The sequence below is a fragment of the Neovison vison genome, chromosome 13, assembly GCF_020171115.1.
Source record: "Neovison vison isolate M4711 chromosome 13, ASM_NN_V1, whole genome shotgun sequence".
Lineage (NCBI taxonomy): Eukaryota > Metazoa > Chordata > Mammalia > Carnivora > Mustelidae > Neogale > Neogale vison.
Genome location: NC_058103.1, coordinates 51,414,168 through 51,437,508, shown reverse-complemented (window position 1 = coordinate 51,437,508; position 23,341 = coordinate 51,414,168). Strand labels below are relative to the sequence as shown.

The window sequence follows — 23,341 nt, the reverse complement described above, 5'->3', positions numbered from 1 at the left end:
GACTGATATGATCCCATTTTAAAATTGAGAAATGGTCTTATCCCCTTTTTTTTTTAATTTAAAAAACAAACAATCCCTAAGGATGAGCTGTAATAAACTAGCAGGCAATTTTAATGCTTCTTAGGGTAGTATTTTGGATATACATAATTATTTTTTAAAGAATGGTTTTCAAAAATATTTTAAAGATGAAAAATAATATTCAAAAGAAATCTCATCTAGAAAGCCAGCATATAAAACACATAAACGTAGAGCTATTTTGGTTTGATGATCATTTTCATCTTTGTTTTGTTTTGTCTTTGAAAACAGAAAGAAAGCCTCCCAAATATACATACCCATGTTTGTTATTAAAACAAATTCAAAAACCTTTCCATTATACTGATTACAACAGAACGGTCTTCCTGTTTGAGAAGTTTGAAATATTCAAAGTGTCCTACTGAGAAGTCCTTTGTAAAAGTTTCCCACATGGGAAGTTGACCACATGGCTTCATGGCGAGAGAAATGCAATGTAATTCAAATTTCAACATTTATTTGGGTGGGAGACATGAAAAGCTCATTTTCAACATCAAAGAAAGGGAAACATGTTTGAGGCCAACCAAAGAAACACTGAAAAACAACAAAGGAGTAAATTGCTTTCCTATATAGCAAAGCATAAAGTAAAACTACAGAAATTAAAATAGCATGGCATTGTATAAGAAGAGGTAACTAGAATGGTAGAATAAAATAATGCAGTTTTGTTCATGATAAAGATAGCACTTTAAGAACTTTTAAAAATGCTTTAATGTTTAACATTAAACATTATATAATGTTAAAATGTTTTTAAAAGTTCTCATCACAAGAAAAATTTTTATAATCAGACATTAATTAGACCATATGTTAACCATATGTTAATTAGACTTAACTGTGGTGATCATTTCTCAATGCTTACAAATATCAAATCATTACATTTTACATGTGAAACCAATATAATATTAATATATATGTTATAATGTTGATACAAGGTTAATGTAATGTTAATATAATAAAAATATAATGTTAATATAATAATGTGTTAATATAATGTTAACTAATATAATGTTATACCTGAAACTAATATAATGTTCTATGTCAACTGTACCTCAATTTTCTTTCAAAAGAGAAAAAAAAAAGAACAATTTAAAGCTATAGGGTGGAATGTTAACTATCCTGTCTGGATTAGGACAGAAGGAAGAAGAGAAAGAACACTAGACTAATATTCACACTATGGACAACATGTTTCCTAATGATTAAGTCATTAAGTATATAAGCAGCTATATAAGCTGTTATTTAAAAAGAACACATACAATGTACAATATACTGATATGAAAGATATCTACTAAACTAGGGACAAAATTCAGAAACCAAAGATGAAAATATTTAAATGATTCATCTTTTTAAAAACAAAAATCTCTGGGTAGAAGTAACATAAACAATATTAAAAGACAAATGTGCCCTGGTAGATAAAATTTGCAATGTATTTTGCAGACACTTAAATTATTTTTATGATGAATAAAAAGTCCCCAGAGGTCCACCAGAAGACAACCGGCTAACCAATAAAAAAGAGAAGTAGATAAGAACAATCAATAGATGAAAAAAAAAAAAAAAAGAACAATCAATAGATGAGAAAGAGGAAGAAATGATTGATACATGTGTGGGAATATGTTCAAATTGACTAGTAATTAAGAAAATGAAAATTTGAACATCACTGGAGTATAATTTACCCTCTCACATCAAATTGGCAAAAATATTAAAGAGCCACTTATGCTAAGGAAGCAAGAGTCACCTTTAACTGGCTAAATTCCATTTTGAAGAAGGAAACTATCCTACAACAATGTTGGCATACATGTAATAAAGATGTGCATAAACACATACACATTCCAGAAGTGTTCCCTAAATTATTATTTATAACAGTAAAAAATCTGTAAGTAATTCAATTTTGAACAAAATAGCAGCAATTACATGTGTCTAATGCACACATAGAGAGTATGATTCATCCTTTGTGAAGCTAATGCTCTAAGTCAGTGGTTCTCAAATTTTAGTGTACATTAGAATCATCAGAGGGCTTGTGACAGTGCAGTTCCCTGACCCCCACACAGGAAAGAGCTCCTGATGTCACAGGCATAAGAACTTTCATTTCTCACCAGTTCTCTCCAGGGATCACCCACTGAGAACCACCGGGCTGGATCTATACTTGCTGATTTGGACACAGGGCCAAGTGAAAAATTCTAGTCACAGGATAATACTTTTCATTGTCTAATTTAAAAAAATGAAAATAAAGCATTAACCTATATAATCCTATTTATGGAAATGCACTAAAAAAGGACTGCAAGACAATCCAACTAACTATTTAATGTTAACCTCTGGGAGGTGGGTGGCAGAGAGACAGGGAACATTGAAGTTAAATATCTCACTGTTTAAATCATTTACAAGAGAACTATATTCACAATTCATTTGGTACTGATGTGACCACATTGAGAGAGTAGAGAGGAAGGAAAGAAGGAATAGGAGAAGGGAGAATGGGAAGGAGGGAAAAAGAAAAGAAGGAAGAGAAAGAGAGTAGGTAGCTGAATCCTGAAATTATGGGCATCTAGAGGTAATATTAGGTTGGTAGGTTGACCAACAAATCTTTACCTTCCTTCTTTCTTATCTCTCCATCTATCTTTATAATAAATCCTCATTAAATAAAGTAATCTGAACATAGTTCTAGTCCTTGCAAGCTTAAAAAAAAAGATAATTAGCAAAGATGTAAAGTCTCTAAGGAGTATTAAAACACAAAAAGACTGAAATTTATTTAAATGTATCTAATTTAAAGTAGACTATAAGCTAAGAACCATTTTCATACTTACATATTCAATACTATACCTTAGAGTCTTAGTATAAATTACTTAGAAATTATAAAAATCCCGCATATGTTTTATTATGTGTTGGCATAATGCTTATTACATGCTAAGTACATATATATACATGTGTGTGTATATACATAATACATGTACCTGTATATTTACAATATACATTTAACTCTCAAAAGGAGTCTACGATTTAGGCATAATGGTTACTGTCACCCCTTTTATATCACCCCTTTTATATAGGTAAGAAACCTGAGGCACAGAGAACAAAGAGGTTGAGGAACTTTCCGAAAGTCACTCCAGCAGGCGCTGTGCATCCAGGGTTTTACCCAGGCAGTCTAAGTGGAACAGCCATGCTGTGGAACACAGCATAGTACTGTTTTCTCCTTCATTTAGTTCCTTTGGGTACAACAGTACTCAGGCTATCATGCATTGCCAGATGATATATTTTTGAAGAATTTTTTTTTTAATCTAGAAAAAAATGCTGCCTTTGAATACTTCTGGAAACGGAGACCTTTATGATTCTCGTTGCCAACAGAAAAGGCAACAGATTGAGAAATCTCCTGAAGAGTGCAGTGAGGAGCTTCTCCCTCCCCCTGCATTTCCAACTATCATCATATTCAGATTAAACACCGCGAGAAGGGCATGCCAGTTTCATGATCCCAGGCAAGAAGAACCATCCTCAGGACGAGCTGCCACCAGCATGCCCTTTAGTGTTTGGCTGGGATGCCAAGGCCCAGCTGTTCTGTCAGCTTTCTTTATACAGTTTGTTGACAAAGAAGAGGCCCAGTTAATTTTTCAAACAGGCAATATAAACTGAAACTGATTCACCTGCAAATACCTGAAATACCTCTGGGAATGGAGAAATAACAATACTGGAATAAATTTTTCGTAGGGTCAGAACACACTGAAATGGTTCCAGCCATGGAATTACTTAGAAAAAAAAAATAAATAAGGTAATAATCGACTCCTTTGTTCCAGAACTTATTTTGGATTGGCCAGACATCAGAGATTACAGTCCAGATTGTGAATCATTACGAGAAAATAAGAAATTCCTAGTATTAAGGGAATATAAAGATGGAGATGAGGGAGAGCAGAACAGCGGGGATGACTTTTAAAAAAGATAAAAAATTTTATTTTTAAGCAAAATTTGTAGTTTAGAAGGTGCTAAATTTGGCCCATTCGGTCCAGGAATAATGAAAGCATTAATGACTTTTCTCCTGCCACAAACCACCTCTTAGGTTGTGGGTTCTTTTAGGTTTGTATGACACTCCTATTTTGACCCCAACTTTTTGATTCTGGAATTTTTATTCTATGTATATCAATAGAGAAATTAGAATCAAATCCTCACAACACTAAATTTTCTTTGAGATAATATTTTTGAGTTACTGCTATCATTTTTAATTATTTTCACTGGACTCCATTGCTTCCTGTATAAATATTAAAATAAAAATCTTGACATATCAGCTTGTCTATATCAAATTTTAATAACTATTATTTCTTTTTATGTTTAGATTTACAATCATTTTTTTTCCTACCAAGTCTAATCATAATGGGCCAAATTTTGTAGAACTCAATTTTATTAAGACAATTTTATTCATCAATCAATTTTCAGTTAAAAATAAATGTTATAATTTACAACTTAAGCCACTGTGAGTTTTAATTTTTAATATTATTATTAATAATTAATAACTATTTTAACAACTATTTTTCTAAGATTATTTTGCTAACAGCATATCATTAAATTTTATTAAACATATTTTACCATTTTAGTTCTAGTCACAGTCCTATCTATCAACCTATTGTTTCATTCTGTAAAGTTCACATGATTATTTTTATTTGTTGCTCAGGTCAAAATGATAAGGTTCAACATCTTTGAGTATTACGAGGTAAGGATGGTAGGAGCAAAAGACAAGATTAAAATGATGAGCTCATAAAATCTCCATATCGCTCTTAACTTTCTTCTATGTAGTGGTGTTAACTGGATTTTCTTTTTCTTCCTGCAACACTAATACTTAAAATATGTAACTCTACTACCAGATGAGACTTCTTTTCCATTGTAATATCTTTGTTGACTACCAGTGAATATTTTGAACGAGTCAGGTTAAATATATGACAATAAGAATTGGCAGAAATTCAAAAATTCATAAATATTCAGAAATCCTGAATATTCTGCATTGTATCAGAATTTAATTTTTTCATCACAAAAATCACATTTCATCACAGCCTAACTATATTACCTTCTGCCTAACCCTTTCTTTCATGCCAAACTTTTTTTCTGTTCATTATTCAAAATTTTAATGTCTTTGAAACTCTCAATTTCTGTTCCTGCTACTAAAATACCTTATGAAAGCTGTAGCAGATGACCCTGAACAACAAAATGCATATACCTGCAAACATTTGTTTTTAAAGTTTTCTATGGATATAATGACTAGGAGTAAGGAAAGTACATGTGACCTCGTGTACCAAATTCTTCAGAACAAATGCTTCCTCGGCTGCAATTATGTCATCATGAAATCATGCTCCACATTCTAAAATAAACTCATTGCCATATGAATTGTTATCTGACTGAGATATTTTTGTAGTTGTCTTTTAACAGCTTCCTTAGAAGTGTCTTCCAAATTTCTCACAATACCAAAACAAAAATTTCTTTCTTCCTTCATCTTATCTGAGTGAGTATGTCAAGCATGAATGTTCAGCAATCACCCTTATCCTGCATTCCACACACACAGTAACTTAAATTTCACACACACACACACACACACACACACACAGGGGTGTTTTTTTTTTCCCTAGCTAAATCTTCAAAATACACAGTTTTGACTTCCAAGAAAGATCAAAGATCTTTTTCCTCAATGTCACGGTTCGGGACTCACCTGTGGACGTGGATGTCCTGTGACCAGACAGGTCAGTTCTAGGGTTTCTCCTTCCCGTATGGTGTAGACCCTTTCCGAGTAGCGCTCCTCCTCAATGTTACAGGCCAAGCCTGAATGCACAATACGAACCGTTGGGGGAGCTGTTGAGTCAGGAAGAAGGGAGACAAGATACATAAAAAAAATAAGTCAACTGTCCTCCCATGAATCATCCTGGTTGTAAGAGCAATTCTTATTAGACTTTAACACAGTCAGATCCATCAGTCTGAACACTTTGAGCAATCCCAAGGGATTAAAGATATTGATGGACAGAAAGCTTCAAATTTATCTAACAGTCACCAAGACATTCTGAAAATGGCAAAGGGGAGCAGGACGATGGGAAAACACCGGTGACTTAGGAAATCACCATCATTATAAGACTACATGATAAAATCTGACTGCTAAAATGTAAGAGATCCCTTCTTTTCTGAAACCCAAAATTTAATATAGTAAAGGATGGTGTCCAAAATTCAGGTAGGGTAAACTCAAAAGACCATTAGAAAAAAGACAAACTCAAAAGACATTAGAAAAAAGAATGTGAATGAAAGCTACTGGCATTTTTCTATTAATTTAATAAGCCTCATGGTGCAAATAGGGAGCCAACAAATGAGAAGATTTGGTTATGAGGAACTGAAACCAACTTGGTTTTTAATATTTATAGACTCCTCTGTTGATATGAGCAGAAGATGATCAGTGAATTAAGCCAATGACAAAGGCAATGAATCATTAATGCCCAAATATTAAATTCTGATTCAAGAGACATAGTTCTCATGAAGTTATCCAAATTCCTAAGTGTAATTTTCACCTTTTTCAATACCACACAGGTTTTTCAATAAAACCTGATGAGCATTCACTGACTTACAAATCATTGGAAATCCACTATATGCAAAATGAGTCATGAGAAACACTAGGATAATAAGATATGCTTCCTGTCACCAAGGAGATGACTGTCAGTCACTAATTTCAAATTGGAGATCACCCCTTTCGTGAATCCAGGATTTTTGTTTGAAATAAATACATTTGGGAGAGGAAGTGTTTTTTTAAAATTATTATTATTATGTTCAGCTAGCCAACATACAGTTATTTTAAATAAAGGCAAGTGGGAGGGCTCAATCTACAGGTAAAGGACAATAATCTCTAGAATTTCCTGTAGCAATCTCAACCTACACAACAGTATTGCCGGCAGAGGCTATGGTTTCTTAAAAATTAATCAGGACATACTTGGAATTTTTTATTTAACATTAAAAGGATCATGAATGTTATAGAATTTGGATAAATTTGGTGATTCTATGGACGCAATAAAATGAATATAAGTCCAAATTATGGGAAAATTCCTTCTGGAAAAAACCTGTGTTCTGAAAGTAACACAAAAGAAAGTTTCCAATATCTATGCTTTGTTTTATAGAACCATATGTATACAGCACCCTTAGTATTTTAACAATTGAAAAGAACAAATTAAGGTTCTCAATTTCAAGCAGAAACTGAAGGATAGAAAAGCCTATTTATAGATAAATAATGCAACTGGGTATTTCAAGATTTTTCTGGATATCCAAGCCGAGTCCTGTTCTTCAACTTTCAAATTCAGAATTCCATTCTCCAATAATCTGCATCAAATGAAAGGCAAAAATTTCCAAAAGCAGGATAAGAAGATGAGAATTTAGTGATTCTTATAGTCACTAGGCAGAAAAAGCTCCCCAGAAACTTTCTTAAAATACAGATTTCAGGGGCGACTGGATAGCTCGGTAGGTAAAGCCTCTGCCTTTGGCTCAGGTCGTGATCTCAGGGTCTCAGGATCGAGCCCAACATCAGGCTCTCTGCTCAGTGAGAAGCCTGCTTCCTCTCTCTCTCTCTCTCTACCTGCCTCGCTGTCGATTTGTGATCTATCAAATAAATAAATACAATCTTAAAAAAAAATACAGATTTCAGAGATATGGCCAGAAATCTGCTGTGTATGCAGAAAAACCTAGGATTCTGCATTTTTACCAAATGTCGAGTGATAGCAATGCCAGTGCTACTTAGACCAGATGACGAGGAATAACTTTCTAAAACTTACAAGAGTGTGTTGACTAAAGGAAAATACTCCAAAGGATAAAATATCTTTCTCCTTTTAATATTTTCAAGTAACTAAACTTCATGCTGTGCATTATTTCACTGGTTTGGAAAATTAAATGATGCTCAAACAAATCAAATGTTTTGTCTGGTCTATAAAACCAATTTATCAAAAAAATTTTAAACCATGTCGTTGGACACTGTCTAGACATTATAATAATTTGTTTAGTTTTATGACATTAGAAATTCTTATCTGCAGTGTTTTTCTGGGTGTTCTGATATATTTCACACAATGTTTCCTATAAATCATTTCCTACAGTGATCAAATTTAAACTTCAATTTAGATAAGTAATACTAGAGAGCTACTTATTTTTAAACATCTATCATACAAAGTATATGCATATTGTAGAGGTTGACAAACTGATGACAATCAATAAAAATCGGCAAAATATAAATAGAAAATACAGATTCGTTACTTTGAAATATATTTCCATGCCAAATTTAGCTTAAGTACTAGTACATCTACATACAGAGTAGCAGGACATTTTTCCAGCTTAATTTATACCTTATTTTTGTTTTTTTTTTGTTTTTTTTTTAAAGATTTTATTTATTTATTTGACAGAGAGAGATCACAAGTAGGCAGAGAGGCAGGCAGAGAGAGAGAGGAGGAAGCAGGCTCCCTGCTGAGCAGAGAGCCCGATGCGGGACTCGATCCCAGGATCCTGAGATCATGACCTGAGCCGAAGGCAGCGGCTTAACCCACTGAGCCACCCAGACGCCCCTGTTTTAAATTCAAATCAATGAATAGCATTGTTATTTTTTTTTTAGCATTGTTATTTTTAAGCTATATCTTTAAAAAGCAGCATAATGCAAACAAGTAGCTTTATTTAAACCATTTAAATTATACAGGAAGCACATTGTGTTCATTTTTTTTTTCATTGTGTTCATTTACAAGGGTTAATTTTCTGCTATTTTCTTCTATATTTTAACACACTCTTGGAAACGGTAATTGCCTATATGAACCTCCCGTCTCTCTTATGGGAGGGTGGAATATTCTGCCAAATTTTAGGAGTGGAAGATGTATTTTTCCTAGTATGCATTAAAATATGTGCAGAGTACTTTTGCTGCTCAATGATAAGATGAATATTTTGAAAGCTTCCAAGAAGCTCTGGTCTACAGAAAGCTCAACTGAAAAGGTCTTAGCTCATCCAGGTCATTGCTCTTATTTCCAAATTGAGGACATCCAGTGACTTACTCACAGGCTTGGAGCTACTTGTGGCCTACATGAGAGCAGAACCAATGGTCCCTTGTTTTTTTCTCTACTTTGTGCTATTAAAATGATGTCTGACATACATAAATTAGGATTCTAAATAAGTCCTTAACTAGATGTACACTAGACTAGGAGAATAAAAAAGAAGAAGAATAAAAAAAAAGATTGAGAAACTTCTCATGGAGTTAGTAGAGCACCATAAGCAGATGAGCAATGTGAGTACTATAATTGCTACAAACAACGATTGTAATGTTTCAATTCACCATTCTGCCTCCAGTTACTGCCAAACCCGGGAAATCTCACAACTGCCAAAATAGCATTTTGTAATTCCTATTTTCATCATGTGCTCTTCCTGCCTAGGGATTCACGATGTCAATCCATGACCCTTCACAGAGTTCTAATGCCTGCAGGTGCTCTGAAAAGGTCCTCATACTGATTATAAAACCTGAAATCCTACTTCTCTGTAACATCAGCCCAACACCAGTGGGAAGGTAAAAAGAACCTACATTTTAAGCCTTTGATCTCACACACAGACTTTCAAGCATATATTCATTGAGCAACTACTATATATCCCATGTGACAGCCTTTGCTCACGATATTCTCCCATCTAGAATTCCCAGACTGATAGTTAGATCAACATTCCTGAAATCTTCTTGGGTTATTTAGCAATGATTCTCTTTTCTTGGCTTCAGGAGAGAGGTACTGTCCAGTGGTTCTCCTTGTTCTTAACATGCTGACTTTATATTAAGCACTTTGTTGCCAAGTACCATTTTAGACATATGCCCCACACCACATGATTCAGAGCACAGACTATGTTTATATTTAATAATTTATTTTATTTTAATAATTAACTTGTAATTTGTTTTAGTAAATATCACTATAATGACACCAACATCCTAGTTTAGCAAAAATATCAACTATTATGGCACTGAATTTATTTACTCTAAATATAAACGCAATTTGCAGTACTATCACTGAAGCAAGTCATCTTTTATCCTCTGCCTTGTTGAAAAAAGCCTCAATTCATCATCCTGAAATTGGACTAAGGGTTATGAGCCCCTTTGCCCTTAGAGTCAGCAATGAATTAAAATGTTAAAATATTGCCTGAGACTCATATTCATCCAAATTTGTTTGAAGTAAACCAAATCGCATTACGTAAAATCTTTCCTAACACTAATCACATCAACTCCCTTAATTCGAGTAAATTGGCTTTGGGTTCAAAAGGTCAGCCTAAAAGGGCAAAAGAGAGACATTCTTCTATCTTGTTAGAGTATACTTTTGAAAGTTAAACCAAATTCTCTCTGTATTCTGTTGGAGAAAGAACACAAATAAATTATTCTCCAATGGCAACAACCAGAAGCATTTGTAAGCTTTCCTTCTCATATACAGGCTTTCAAGCTTGTATTTACTGAACAACGGCTATAGATCGGGCATTAGGCTATGTTCTGGGGATATAAAACTTAATGCCATAAGTTGTATCTTTTAGCAGCTTACAACCTATTGGGTCCATCCATTTTAGAAGGAAGGAAGGAAGGAGGGGGGAAGGGAGGGAAGGAGGAGGGAAAAGAGGAGGGGAGGAGAGAGGGAAGGAAGGGGGAGGAAAGAACAACTATGGTTAAATAGGATAGGTACTCTAACAGAAGAAAGTGAAGAGTAGTGGAAGAGGACAAAGCAGAAGATGCCTAAATCTGCCTTGAGGGTTCCAATGTGTTTTACAGAGTCAATGACATGTAACCTAGGTCTGCAAAAATGCATGTGAAGAGAACAAAGGGAAAGGACATTTCCAGAGATAGGAAACAGTGTGTTCAAAGACATGTCTATAAGAGACTGCCTACAGTGTTTAGGAAATAACTCCATTAAAATGTGGTCCACGTAGTTTATAACTTACTCTGAATTTTGACAGTGGCGCCACTCTCTCAAGTTGCTATTATGGGTCCAGACGCAGCAGAGACACTGTATAGCTCTGGGAATGGAAATGAGGTCAGAGACCTACTTCAGAGGTTTTGTTAGGCAGAAGTTGAAGATTAACTGAATGTGGAGTGAAGGAGGAGGAGTTAAGATGACACTGAAGTTTATACCTCGATTAACTAGGTAAAAGGTGATTTAAAAATATATATATATATTTATTTGAGAGAGAGAGAGAGAGAGAGAGAAGGAGACAGGAGTAGAGGGAGAGAGCTACAAGCAGACTCTGCACTAAACAAGTAGCCTAAGGCAGGGCTTGATCTCACAACTCTGAGATCATGGCTCTGAGATCATGACCTGAGCTGAAACCAAGGGTGAGATGCTTAACTGATTGAGCCACCCGCGTGCCCTAAAAGATCATGGTTTTAATAGAAAATGCTCCCTTGAGCGCCTTTTCTAGCTCAGTTGGTAGCGTATGCAACTCTTGATCTCAGGGTCATGGGCTGGAGCCCCATGTTAAGGTCTAGACCCAAGAAGGAAGGAAGGGAGGGAGGGATGAAGGAAGGAAAGAAGAAAAGAAAGAGAGAAGGAGAGGAAGGAGAGGAAGGAAGGAAAGAAAGAAAGAAGGAAATAAATGCTTTCTTGATCGCTAGGGACTCCACATTATTCACTCATGGGAGAGATTTGAGATGAGTTCTGAGCCCAAATCATGGAGGACTTTGTTAGACTAAGGACTTAGCTGCAAAGCGTTTTTGAAAGACATACTTTTGCCCGTAGCTGTCCAGTAGCAGGCACCATTCCTGAAGGACTCATTGTTTTTAGCCAGTAAATAGGTTTGGTATTTGGAGTTTTCTCTCATCTTAAGATCACCAAGTAAGAGCTCTGCACTCTGATAAATCCCTCAAATCCCTGACGCAATGATTCTCTGGGAATTCAAGTTGCCAATATAATCTTGATGCTTTTCAACACCAGGTCAAGACAGCTTATTCTTGACATAGACCACAGATATCCTGGAATAGGCAAGAGGGGGATGCTCAGTGGCCCCCTCTTACAAGCTCTGGGGAAGACATCAGTGAGCCACCCTGCACCAGCATGCCTCACACTTCTACCAAGAGACAGAGGTCCAGAGACACAGAGTCAGAGACAGAGAACATCTCACATTACTGCTCTCATGCATCAAGAGATAATACAGTTGACACTTATTTAACACCATTCTTAGCAAGCATTCAGTTTTGCTTTTAAAGAAATATAACAATAACCAAATTTATTTCCATTTTTCTATTGAGTTAAGTGATTACATTCTTTCATAAAACACTTCTTAGTCTTCTACAACATCTTGCACTTAGCTAACTGACATTAACAACAATTGGCCTCTTCTGCTTATTTCACAATCTCCAATATAGCACATTTGAGTAATAATTCTAAAAATAAAAATAAAAAATGGTGCCTTCCTGTCTTATTTTCTGTCTTTCCTACCCAAGTCACTAGTTTAAGATAGTAGGTGAGTCTTCTTCCCCTTCCTTTTCTTTTTTTAAAGATTTTATTTATTCATTTGACAGACAGAGATCACAAGTAGGCAGAGAGACAGGCAGAGAGAGAGGAGGAAGCAGGCTCCCTGCTGAGCAGAGAGCCCGATACAGGGCTCAATCCCAGGACACTGGGATCATGACCTGAGCCCTCCCCTTCCTTTTTTAACAATGATCTCCCAACTCAAATGTTCAATTAAGTATTGTATCTATAAGCATGGTCCATAATTATTCCTCTTGTTTACAACCTTTTGCCTAATATCTTTCTGCTTAGGGTCACTACATTAATATTCTGGTATCACAGACTAGGGAAGAAGAGAATAGGAAGATCTGGAAAAGGAGATGAAGAACTCAGTTTCAGATGCTGATAGTGAGCTGACCAATAGCTGAAAAGTCATAACTGGACACAAAAACCTACTGCTTCTAAATAGTAGTGCATTGTTGACAAAAGAATAGGTGGAATCTCTAAAACAGAGAATTTTTAGAATGAGAAGTTAGGAGGATAATGACAGAAATATGAGTAGAATGAATTCTTAATACAGAGAGGCCAAGGAAAAAGACTTACTATGTTTCTAAAGTCAGAGAAATAGAAGAAAATGTGGTGCTTTAAAAGTGACATAAAGAGATGCTGAAGCATAGAGAACTGTCCAAAACTGTCCCTTACAACAGAGTTGTAAATTAGGAGGATCACAGACAAAAGGTCATTGCTTATGACAGCTAGGATGGCATTGGTGAATTTTGAGTGAGATACGGTGGCAGAGTAATGGGGGTCAAAAGCTGAATGAGATAAGGTTTGATTGAGAAGGAGAGGTCTTAGTGGGTCAAACTGAGCTTAGGGCAAAAAGCAAAACTGCAGTTGAGGTTTAACCATGTGTAAAAAAGAACGGTATGTATAAAATGGAATACTTTAACAATATTATGCCACCATCTCAGGATTGCAGAGACTAATTATTTATGTTACATGAAACAAACCATAATGTTTGTATTTCCAACATAACCATTTTTTTTTGCAATACCTATTTTCTACTACTCATCATTCTTTTAAAATCAACTTCCCTAAAATCCCATCTTTTTTCTTTTCTTTCCTTTTTTCTTTTCTGTTTACTCTTTTCTTTAAAAAGATTTAATTTTTTTATTTGACAGAGAAAGAGAGGAAGTGAGCACAAGCAGAGGGAGAAGTAGAGAGGGAAGGAGGCTCCCTGCTGAGCAAGAAGCCTGATACAGAACTCAATCCCAGGACCCTGGAATCATGACCTGAGCCAAAGGCAGACACTTAATTGACTGAGCCACCCAGGCATCCTTTTATTTACTCTTTTACAAGTTCAACTTTGCCAACCTTTGTACCACATATGCAGAAATCTCTCAAAACTACCTAATCTCTTCTGTAAAAATAAAATCAAGGTTAATCCCCACACCACATAAATATCCTTACATGAATTCATATTTTAAAATCAGAGATAAAACAACAGTATTCATTCTCCCATCAAGGCCTCCTCTTGTGTTTCCATTACACTTTAGTGATTAGAAATAATGATGCACCTTTTATTTAAGCCATCCTTCTGCCCTGCTTTGCAGTCTTCAGATCACAGCCTGGCTTCTCCCTATTGCTTGTATTTGTAAAAGAATAAGGCAGGAAGGGTCGCCTGGGTGGCTCAGTGGGTTAAAGCCTCTGCCTTCCGCTCAGGTCATGATCTCAGGGTCCTGGAATCAAGCCCCACATCAGGCTCTCTGCTCAGCAGGGAGCCTGCTTCCTCCTCTCTCTGCCTGCATCCCTGCCTACTTGTGATCTCTGTTTGTCAAATAAATAAATAAAATCTTAAAAAAAAAAAAAAAAGATAAGGCAGGAAAATAGAAGGTGGTAAGCTGCTAATTTTGTTATTATTTTGATCTTCTACTTCTCCTTCAGTCTTAGTTTATATGCCTTTGCTTCCGTGAAACTATGAAGACCTTTATGAAATTACACCTTACTGTACATTTCAAAACAGTATAGACTTATTACATCCTATTCAGTATATAATAGGCATTGGTGAATTGAATATAAATTCATGAATATAAACATTTCAAACATGCACATAAACAGAACATTCAATTTGTATATGTATTCTAATAATGGTTAAAATCCTTCCATCATTATCATTTAAGTAATCCTAAATAAAGCAATATTCTGACACAAAAACAGCATACAGTTTATTTTAAATAAGCTTTGAGCTCAATAAAAAATAAATAAATAAGCTTTTAGCTTATTTGAGTTGTCTGATTCATTGATTCATTTAATTACTACTATTTCTGCATATATATGAACTTATTTCCCTACACCTTTCCCCTCAACCCTTATATTTTGTTAACACAATATTCCCATTCCACTAGAGAGAAATACTTTTTCATCTTTAATTTGATGAGCTATAACATAAGTGCAAGATCCTATTGATTATTCCAGATTTAATCAAAAGAAAGTCATATCTAGGGATGCTTGGGTGGTTGGTTAAGCAGCTGACTTTAGCTCAGGTCATGGTCTCAGGATACTGGGATCAATCCCAAATCAGGTTCCAAGTGGAGAGTCTGGGATATTCTCTCTCTCCCTCTCCCTCTCCCTCTGCCCCTCCCCCTGCTCATGTATACATGTGTGCTTTCTCTCTCTTTCTCAAATAAATCATTAAAATCTTAAAAAAAAAAAAGATCATATCTACCTCAAATGATTTTGTTGATGGACTCTTAACATGAAAGGTTCTGAATATTTTGCATATTATGTCTCTTCAGTATATCCTGAGAAGCACTGTTATAAATTAATTGAACTTCCCTGAGAGACTCTCCAAAGCCCAAGATTAGGTAAAAAAATTAAGCCCTGAAGCCTCTAGTTTTAGAAAGGAGCTATTAATATTTTCTAAATAATAGATTTTGATATGACTTTTTAGGTTAATATTAGCCAAGAATTTAAAGCAGAGTTTAAATTAAAAATTAAAACTTACCTGTTTATATGCAATAAATACTATTTAAGATGGAATAAAATTCATCATCAAAGAAAATAACTTTCAATAACAACTTAATTATGTGCATGAAATATCTCTGATGAACACTGATGCAAAACTCCTCAACAACATCCATTCATGATAAAGAAACAAAGTATGTTTAGAGAAAACATACCTCAACATAATAAAGGTTATCTATGAAAACATAGTTAATATCATACTCAATGGTGAAAAAGAGTTTTTCTTCTAATATTGGCAACAAGACAAGGATGGTCACTCTTAACACTTTTGTTCAAAACAGCTCTGGAAGTCCTAGCCACAGAAAATGGACAAGGGAAAAAAAAGGCATCTAAATTAGTAAGGAAGACATAAAACTTTCACTATCTGCAGATGACATGATAATCTACATAGAAAACCCTAAAAACTACACCAAAAAACCTACTAGAACTGATAAATGAATTTGGTAAAGTTGCAGAATATAAAATTTATAGAAATCTGTTGCATGTCTATTCATTATACAGTGAAGTAGCAGAAAGAGAAATTAAAAAAACAGTCTCATTTACAAATGCACCAAAAATAATAAAATCACTAGGAATAAACTTAACCAAGGAGGTAAATTCTGAATTCTGAAAAATTTTAAAACACTGATGAAAGAAATTGAAGATGACACAAACAAATGGAAAGATATTCCATGTTCATATACTGGAAAAGCCAATATTTTTAAAATATTCATACTACCCAAAGCAATCTACAGATTCAATGTAATCCCTATAAATACTAACAAAATTTTTCATAGAACTAAAACACATACTACTAAAATTTGTATTGAATCACAAAAGACTCTGCATAGCCAAAGTAATCTTGTGAAAGAAGAATAAAGTTAGGGGTGCCTGGAGGGGTCAGCTGGGTAAGTGTCCCAACTCTTGATTTTAGCTCCGATCATAATCAAAGGATCATGGGATCAAGCCTCATGTCTAGCTTTGTGCTCAGCAGGAGTCTGCTTGAGATTCACTCTCTCCCTCTCCCTCTCTGTCCCTCACTCCCCACCTCTAAAAATAAATAAATAAATAAATAATTCTTTTTTTTTTTAAATAATTCTTTTAAAAAAGGAAAAATAGAAGAAAGTTGGAGTTATCACAATTTCAGATTTCAAGAATATAGTTCAAAGTTAATCTAAATAGTACACCTTAGCACAAAAAATGTCACACAGATAAATAAAATAGAATAAAGAATACAAAAATGAACTCATGTTTTTGTGGTCAATTAATCTATGATAAAGGAGGTAAGAATATATAATGGGGAAAAAACAATCTCTTCAACAAATAGTACTGGGAAAACTGGACAGCTACATGTAAAAGAATGAAATGGGGCCACATTTTTATACCAGACACAAAGAGACAATAAATACATGAAAAGATGCTCAATATCACTAGTTATCAGGGAAATGCAGCTCAAAATCACAATAAGATATCAACTTATACCATCGGAATGGCTAAAATCAAAAACTCAAGAAATAACATGTGTTGGCAAGGGTATGGAGAAAAAGCAACACTTGTGCTCTCCTGAGAGGAATGCAAATAGGTGCAACCACTATGGAAGACAATATGAAGGTTCCTCAAAAATTTAAAATAAAATTACCTTATGATCCACTGACTCTACTACTTGGTACTTACACCCAAGAAAAATAAAAACACTACTTGGAAAAGATATATGCACCCTAACATTAATTGCAGCATTTACAATAGTGAAAATATGGAAGCAGCCCAAGTGTTCATCCATAGATAAATGGATAAAGAAGAGGTGATACATACACATACAATGGAATACTACTCAGCCATAAAAAGGAGTGAGATCTTGCCATTTGCAAAAACATGAATGGACCTAGAGAGTATTATGCTAAGTAAAATAAGTCAGTCAGAGAAAGACAAATACCATATGATTTCACTCATATGTGCAATTTAAGAAACAAAACAAATGACAAACAAAAAAAGAAAGTCGAAAAACACTCTTAAACACAGAGAACAAATTGCTGCGTACCAGAAGAGGTGTGTGGGAAAACAGTGAAACACAAAAAGAATAGAAAATAATAAATAAAGAATAAAAAGAGAATAGAAAGAATAAAAAATAGAATAAAAAAGAGTAGAAAAAGAAATGACCTTCAAAAATAATGTAATTATGTACATGAAATTTTGATGTTAAACATAAAAAGCAATAATGCAATTTAAATTGTAATGTTAAAACAATAAAAGCAATAATATTTTTCTGTAAAAGAACTATCTTGTAATGACATTCTCCAAGCAGGGTACTGACTTTATGAAAAATTGAACACATAACTGCAAAACATTAATCTAAAATATTTTCCACAAAATGACATTTTTGAGTCTTATTTTTCTCAAGTGAAACAGTATAAAAATTTTAAATTTTAGGGGCACCTGGGTGGCTCAGTGGGTTAAGCCTCTGCCTTTGGCTCAGGTCATGATCCCGGGGTCCTGGGATCAAGCCCCGCATCGGGCTCTCTGCTCAGCAGGGAGCCTGCTTCCTCCTCTCTCTCTCTGCCTGCCTCTCTGCCTACTGTGATCTCTCTCTGTCTGTCAAATAAATAAATAAAATATTTAAAAAAATTTTTTTTAATTTTATTACATGAAGGTTTCTACATTTGCAACTTGAGATTTCATCAGAAATATCTTTCTTTGTTTTCACCTAGAAGCATAACCTATTAATATCTATGGCTAAAACTTCAAAGACTCTTCCATGTTTTATAGAAGAAAAAAATACACATTTCACTGAATCTACGGTTTATAACATTTTTTTCAAATAGAGCGTTTGACAAGCTCTAATGTGTGTGCCAGAGAGGAACAAGTCTGAGTCTGGCACCAGTCATGTATGCCCTCCGGTCTCTACATGGACATTCTCACCCCAAGTCCTCATGATGTACTTCCCGGTATTTCTCAGGGGAAAACAGCTGACCTACACCTTGAGGATGTCTGAAAGTTCATCAAATATTTCATTAATCTCCTATTTTGCTCACAGAGAATTTGCATAAACTAAGCTGGATATCCCAACTTGAAATATTAAGGGGAACTTCACACTCCCTCTCATCGGTAGGAATGTGATACATTATATGCAAGTTCTTGGTTTTCTATTGCATCCTATAGTGAGTTCTAAATTGTTTCCAACTAAGAATTGAATCATATCTCTAATTAATAAATTTTAGAAAATTAAAAAATAATTATGCAGAAACTTTGGGGGCTAGGCCATAGACTATCAACAACAAAATGCTGAGATAAATCCACTCTTGCTTTGATGGCCCTATTCTCTTTTTTTTTTTTTTTTTTCTTTTTTAATTTAAATTCAACTGGTCAACTTAGTACCTCACTAGTTTCAGATGTAGATGGCACTGTTCTTTATGTGCCTTGAGTCAGTGTGGGGGCATAGTGAAGAAGACAGAGAAACGATTATAACACTGCAAGGAAAGGCAGCATTTAATCCTTAAAACCTTTGATTAGGACTTCTCCCTCTAAATCAAACTTATGAAATGGCTTCCTCCTAATAATGTCAGAAGCCATGTGTCATATGGCCAGTGAACCCTTCAAGGTTCTTTGAACCACATCTTCCTTGCTTCTTATGAATTATCACCGCATCTTATGAGATCAAGACTCCCCAAACCACAGATACTGATTACATCTTTTTTTTTTTTTCCTTTTTTTACCCCTACGGACTGAAACGTATACCTAAATACACTCATCTCTCTGAAATTAAGAGCTTTTTAGCTTTCTTGGAAAGAACTTAACAAAGCTACAGCAAATACTAACTAAAATGAAATTAGTCTCATCATTGTGCTGCAACCGTAATCACAAATTGGGTATTTATTTCTTCCAGTCTAGCTCATCAAGAAAACAAATGAGATTTACTACAGAATATGCCAAAAATGAAAACTTCAATTTGCTTCTCCAAGAGCGGCAATGGCAGGCAGGGAAATTTTAGGATCTGGCCTGCCAAGTTCCCCATTGTTTCTCTCCAATGAGAAATCCCTGCCGCTGCTTGTGACTAATCCCAAGAAGGACAAGGTCCTCAGCATGTCAGAAAAATGCCTCTTAGACCCCAGAATACAGGAATCAGTGTGACAATGACCCACACCCAAAGTCCCTTTCTGAACAGAGCAGAAGAGCGATTATCACTAAGCAAGAATGAGTCAGACATCACAGGACAATGCTCTCATGGACTGAGAATTTAGCAAACACCAGAACCTGTGTAACACATGTGAGTTTTGACAATCTCTAATTCTCTCTAAATCCTGATGTATACCTTTAATTTCCATTTAAGAAAATGAGACACACTTGTGCTCACTTCAGCAACACAGAACTAAAATTAGAACAATACAGAGAAGATTAGCATGGCCCCTGCGCAAGGATGACACACAAATTCGTGAAGTGTTCTGTATTTTTGACCACTTTCTGGAAGGTAGGATGTGCAGAGACGTGAATCTGAGGCACTATACGGGAAAACAGACTGGAGAAGGAGGGGCCGGTGCCCAGCAAGTGAGAGAGCAACAGAGCACAAAATCAGAACTTTAGAAGTCTGCTCCACTGAGGGACGTCACTCCAGTAGCCACGCAAGGGCTGGAACACTCGCTGGGACAGGGTGGCCTCAGGACCCTCCGGGGTCACAGATGGATCTGGGGTCTCTGAGTGTGGCAGAGCAGCCAGGTATCAGAGCGGGGAAGCCAACCACAGAAAGGGAGCTGAGGAGGGGGCTCTCAGGTCACGGTTACCTTAAACCATGACCGAAGGCACAGTCGGGCAACTACTCTTCGAGCCAGGACTGGACAAGTAGCAGATCCAGGGAGACCCCCACATCCTCCACTGGGTGGAGTGGCGGGGAGCACGCTGCAGAAAATCCGCTGGGTTTGGAGACTCCAAATGGGGTCATACATCAGAGATAGAAACGCTTGGTCACAGACTGGGTGAGCTCAGAGTGACCCAAGACAGGAGGGATTGACTGGTTTTCACTGAGGGCTCACTGAGGAGTGGACGCCCTGAGCTCCAGCTCCTACAGGCCGGAAACTGGGAGGCCTCTTTTTTTATTCTCCTCCTCTAAAGCTGTATGGAAAGCATTCAGGGAACAAAAGCTACCAAGAGCCAAACCGCTTAGATTACTTGGCCTGACCCCTGGCAAAGGCGGTGCATTTCTGCCTCAGGCAAAGACGTCTGAGACGTCTCAGACTGCAACAGGCCCCTCCCCCAGAAGATCAGCAAGAACTCATCATCCCACCAGAGACCAAGTTTACCAATCGGTGAGAACCACAAAACACCTGTGGTAGGGTAATACAGCATATAGAATTCATGGCTGTTCCTCCATGATTCTTCAGTCTAGCAAAGTTAAATTTTTAAAGTTTTCATTACTTTTTCTGTTTTTTTTTAATTTTTTCTCTTTCCTGTTTTAACCTATTTTATCTTACTAATACCATTTTAAAAATCTTTTTTAATTTTCATTTTTGTAGTCCTATTCCATCTTTTCACTGTATTTAAACTTATTTTTTGAATAGATGTAAGTTTTTATTTCTTTAAAATTTTGGGATACAGTTTCTTCTAACAGACCAAAATACATCCTAAATCTAGCGTATAGCTTTGTTCCAGTCTCCAGCCTGATCACATTCTCTTTTTTTTTTCTTTTCTCTTTTTCTCAACCAACTGCTTATGTTACCAATTCCTTTTTTAAAATCTTTTTAAATTTTCAGCTTTACAGTCATATTCCATCACTTCATCATGTTTACCCATATTTATATATATATATAAGTTTTTCTTTCTTTAAAATTTTGGGAGGCAGTTTCTTCTAAAAGACCAAAATATACCCATAATCAAGTGTGTACCTCTGTTCTATTCAGCAGCCCAATTATTCATATATATATATATATATATATATATATATATATATCCTCCCCCCCTTTCTTCTCCCCTCCGGTTTTGTGTCTCTTCTGCTTTGGTTAGTGTATATTTTTCTGGGGTCATTGTTACCCTTTTAGCATTGTGTTGTCTCATTCACCTATTTTTCTCTGGACAAAATGACAAGGTAGAAAAACTCACCACAGAAAAAGAACAAGAGTAGAACAAACTGCTCAGGACCTAATCAACACAGACATAAGTAAGATATCAGAAATAGAGTTCAGAATGACGATTATAAAGATGCTAGCTGGGCTTCAAGAAAAGCATAGAAGATACCAGAGAATCATTTTCTGGACAAATAAAAGAACTGAAATCTAACCAAGTTGAAATTAAAAAAGCCATTAATGAGGTACAATAAAAAATGGAGGCTCTTACTGCTAGGATAAATGATGCAGAAGAGAGAGTTAGTGATATAGAAGACCAAATGATGGAGAATAAAGAAGCTGAGAAAAAGACAAACAACTACTGGATCACAAGGGGAGAATTTGAGAGATAAGTGATACCGTAAGATGAAACCATATTGGAATAATCGGGATCTGAGAAGAAGAAGAAAGGGAGAGAGGGGCAGAAGGTATATGGGATCAACTTATACAAGAGAATTTCCTTAATTTGGGGAAGGAAAAAAGCATCAAAATCAAGGAGGTACAGAAAACCCCCTCTCAAAATCAATAAACATAAGTCAACACCCAGTCACCTAATAAGTAAAACTGACAAGACTCAGAGACAAAGAGAAAATCCTGAAAGCAGCTCAGGACAAGAGGTCTGTACATACAAAGGTAGAAATATTATATTGGCAGTAGAACTAGCCGCAGAGACATGGCAGGCCAGAAAGGACTGGCATGATATATTCAGACCACTAAATGAGAAAAATATGCAGCAAAGAATACTCTATCCAGCTAGGCTGTCAATGAAAATAGAAGGGGAGATAAAAAGCTTCCAGAACAACAACAACAACAACTAAAAGAATTTGCAAACACCAAACCAGCCCCACAGGAAATATTGAAAGGGGTCCTCTAAGCAAAGAGAGAGGCTTAAAATAACAGACCAGAAAGGAACAGAGACAATATACAGTAACAGTCACCTTACAGGCAATACAGTAACACTAAATTCATATATTTTAATAGTTATCCTGAATGTAAATGGTCTAAATGCCCCAATAAGAAGACACAGGGTATCAGAATGGATTTTTTTTTAAAGATTTTATTTATTTGACAGATAGAGATCACAAGTAGGCAGAGAGGCAGGCAGAGAGAGAGGGTGGAGGAAGCAGGCTCCTTGCTGAGCAGAGAGCCCGATGTGGGGCTCAATCCCAGGACCCTGGGATCATGACATGAGCCGAAGGCAGAGGCTTTAACCCACTGAGCCACCCAGGCGCCCCCAGAATGGATTTTTTTTAAAACGACCCATCGATATGCTGTCTGCAAGAAACTCATTTTAGATGCAAAGACACCTCCAGATTTAAAGTGAGGGGGTGGAAAACCATTTATCATGCTAATGGACAACAAAAGAAAGCTGGGGTGGCAATCCTTAGATCAATTAGATTTTAAGCCAAAGACTATAATTGGAGATGAGGAAGGACACTTTATCATACGCAAAGGGTCTGTCCAACAAGAAGACCTAACAATTTTAAATATCTATGCCGTGAACATGGGAGCAGCCAACTATATATGCCAATTAATAACAAAATCAAAGAAACACATTGACAATAATACAATAATAGTAGAGGACTTTAACATCCCCCTCACTGAAATGGACAGGTCATCCAAGCAAAAGATCAACAAGGAAATAAAGGCTTTAAATAACACACTGGACCAGATGGACATCACAGATATATTCAGAACATTCCATCCCAAAGCAACAGAATACACATTCTTCTCTAGTGCACATGGAACATTCTCCAGAATAGATCA

At 35.7% G+C, this 23,341-nt stretch overlaps 1 protein-coding gene and 1 non-coding gene across 2 annotated transcripts in view; one reads left to right on the top strand and one right to left on the bottom strand.

The window, feature by feature from the left end:
• The window catches only part of MDGA2 (MAM domain containing glycosylphosphatidylinositol anchor 2), an 845,496-nt gene that overhangs the window by 483,473 nt on the left and 338,682 nt on the right, over nt 1-23,341 (bottom strand). The window contains exon 2 of the mRNA XM_044231999.1: nt 5,738-5,877. Within this exon, the coding sequence (XP_044087934.1) occupies nt 5,738-5,877 (140 nt within the window). The remainder of the gene's footprint in view (nt 1-5,737; nt 5,878-23,341) is intronic.
• LOC122894870 lies at nt 19,828-19,934 on the top strand. The gene has a single exon (XR_006381876.1). It is a non-coding gene; the product is annotated as a U6 spliceosomal RNA (small nuclear RNA).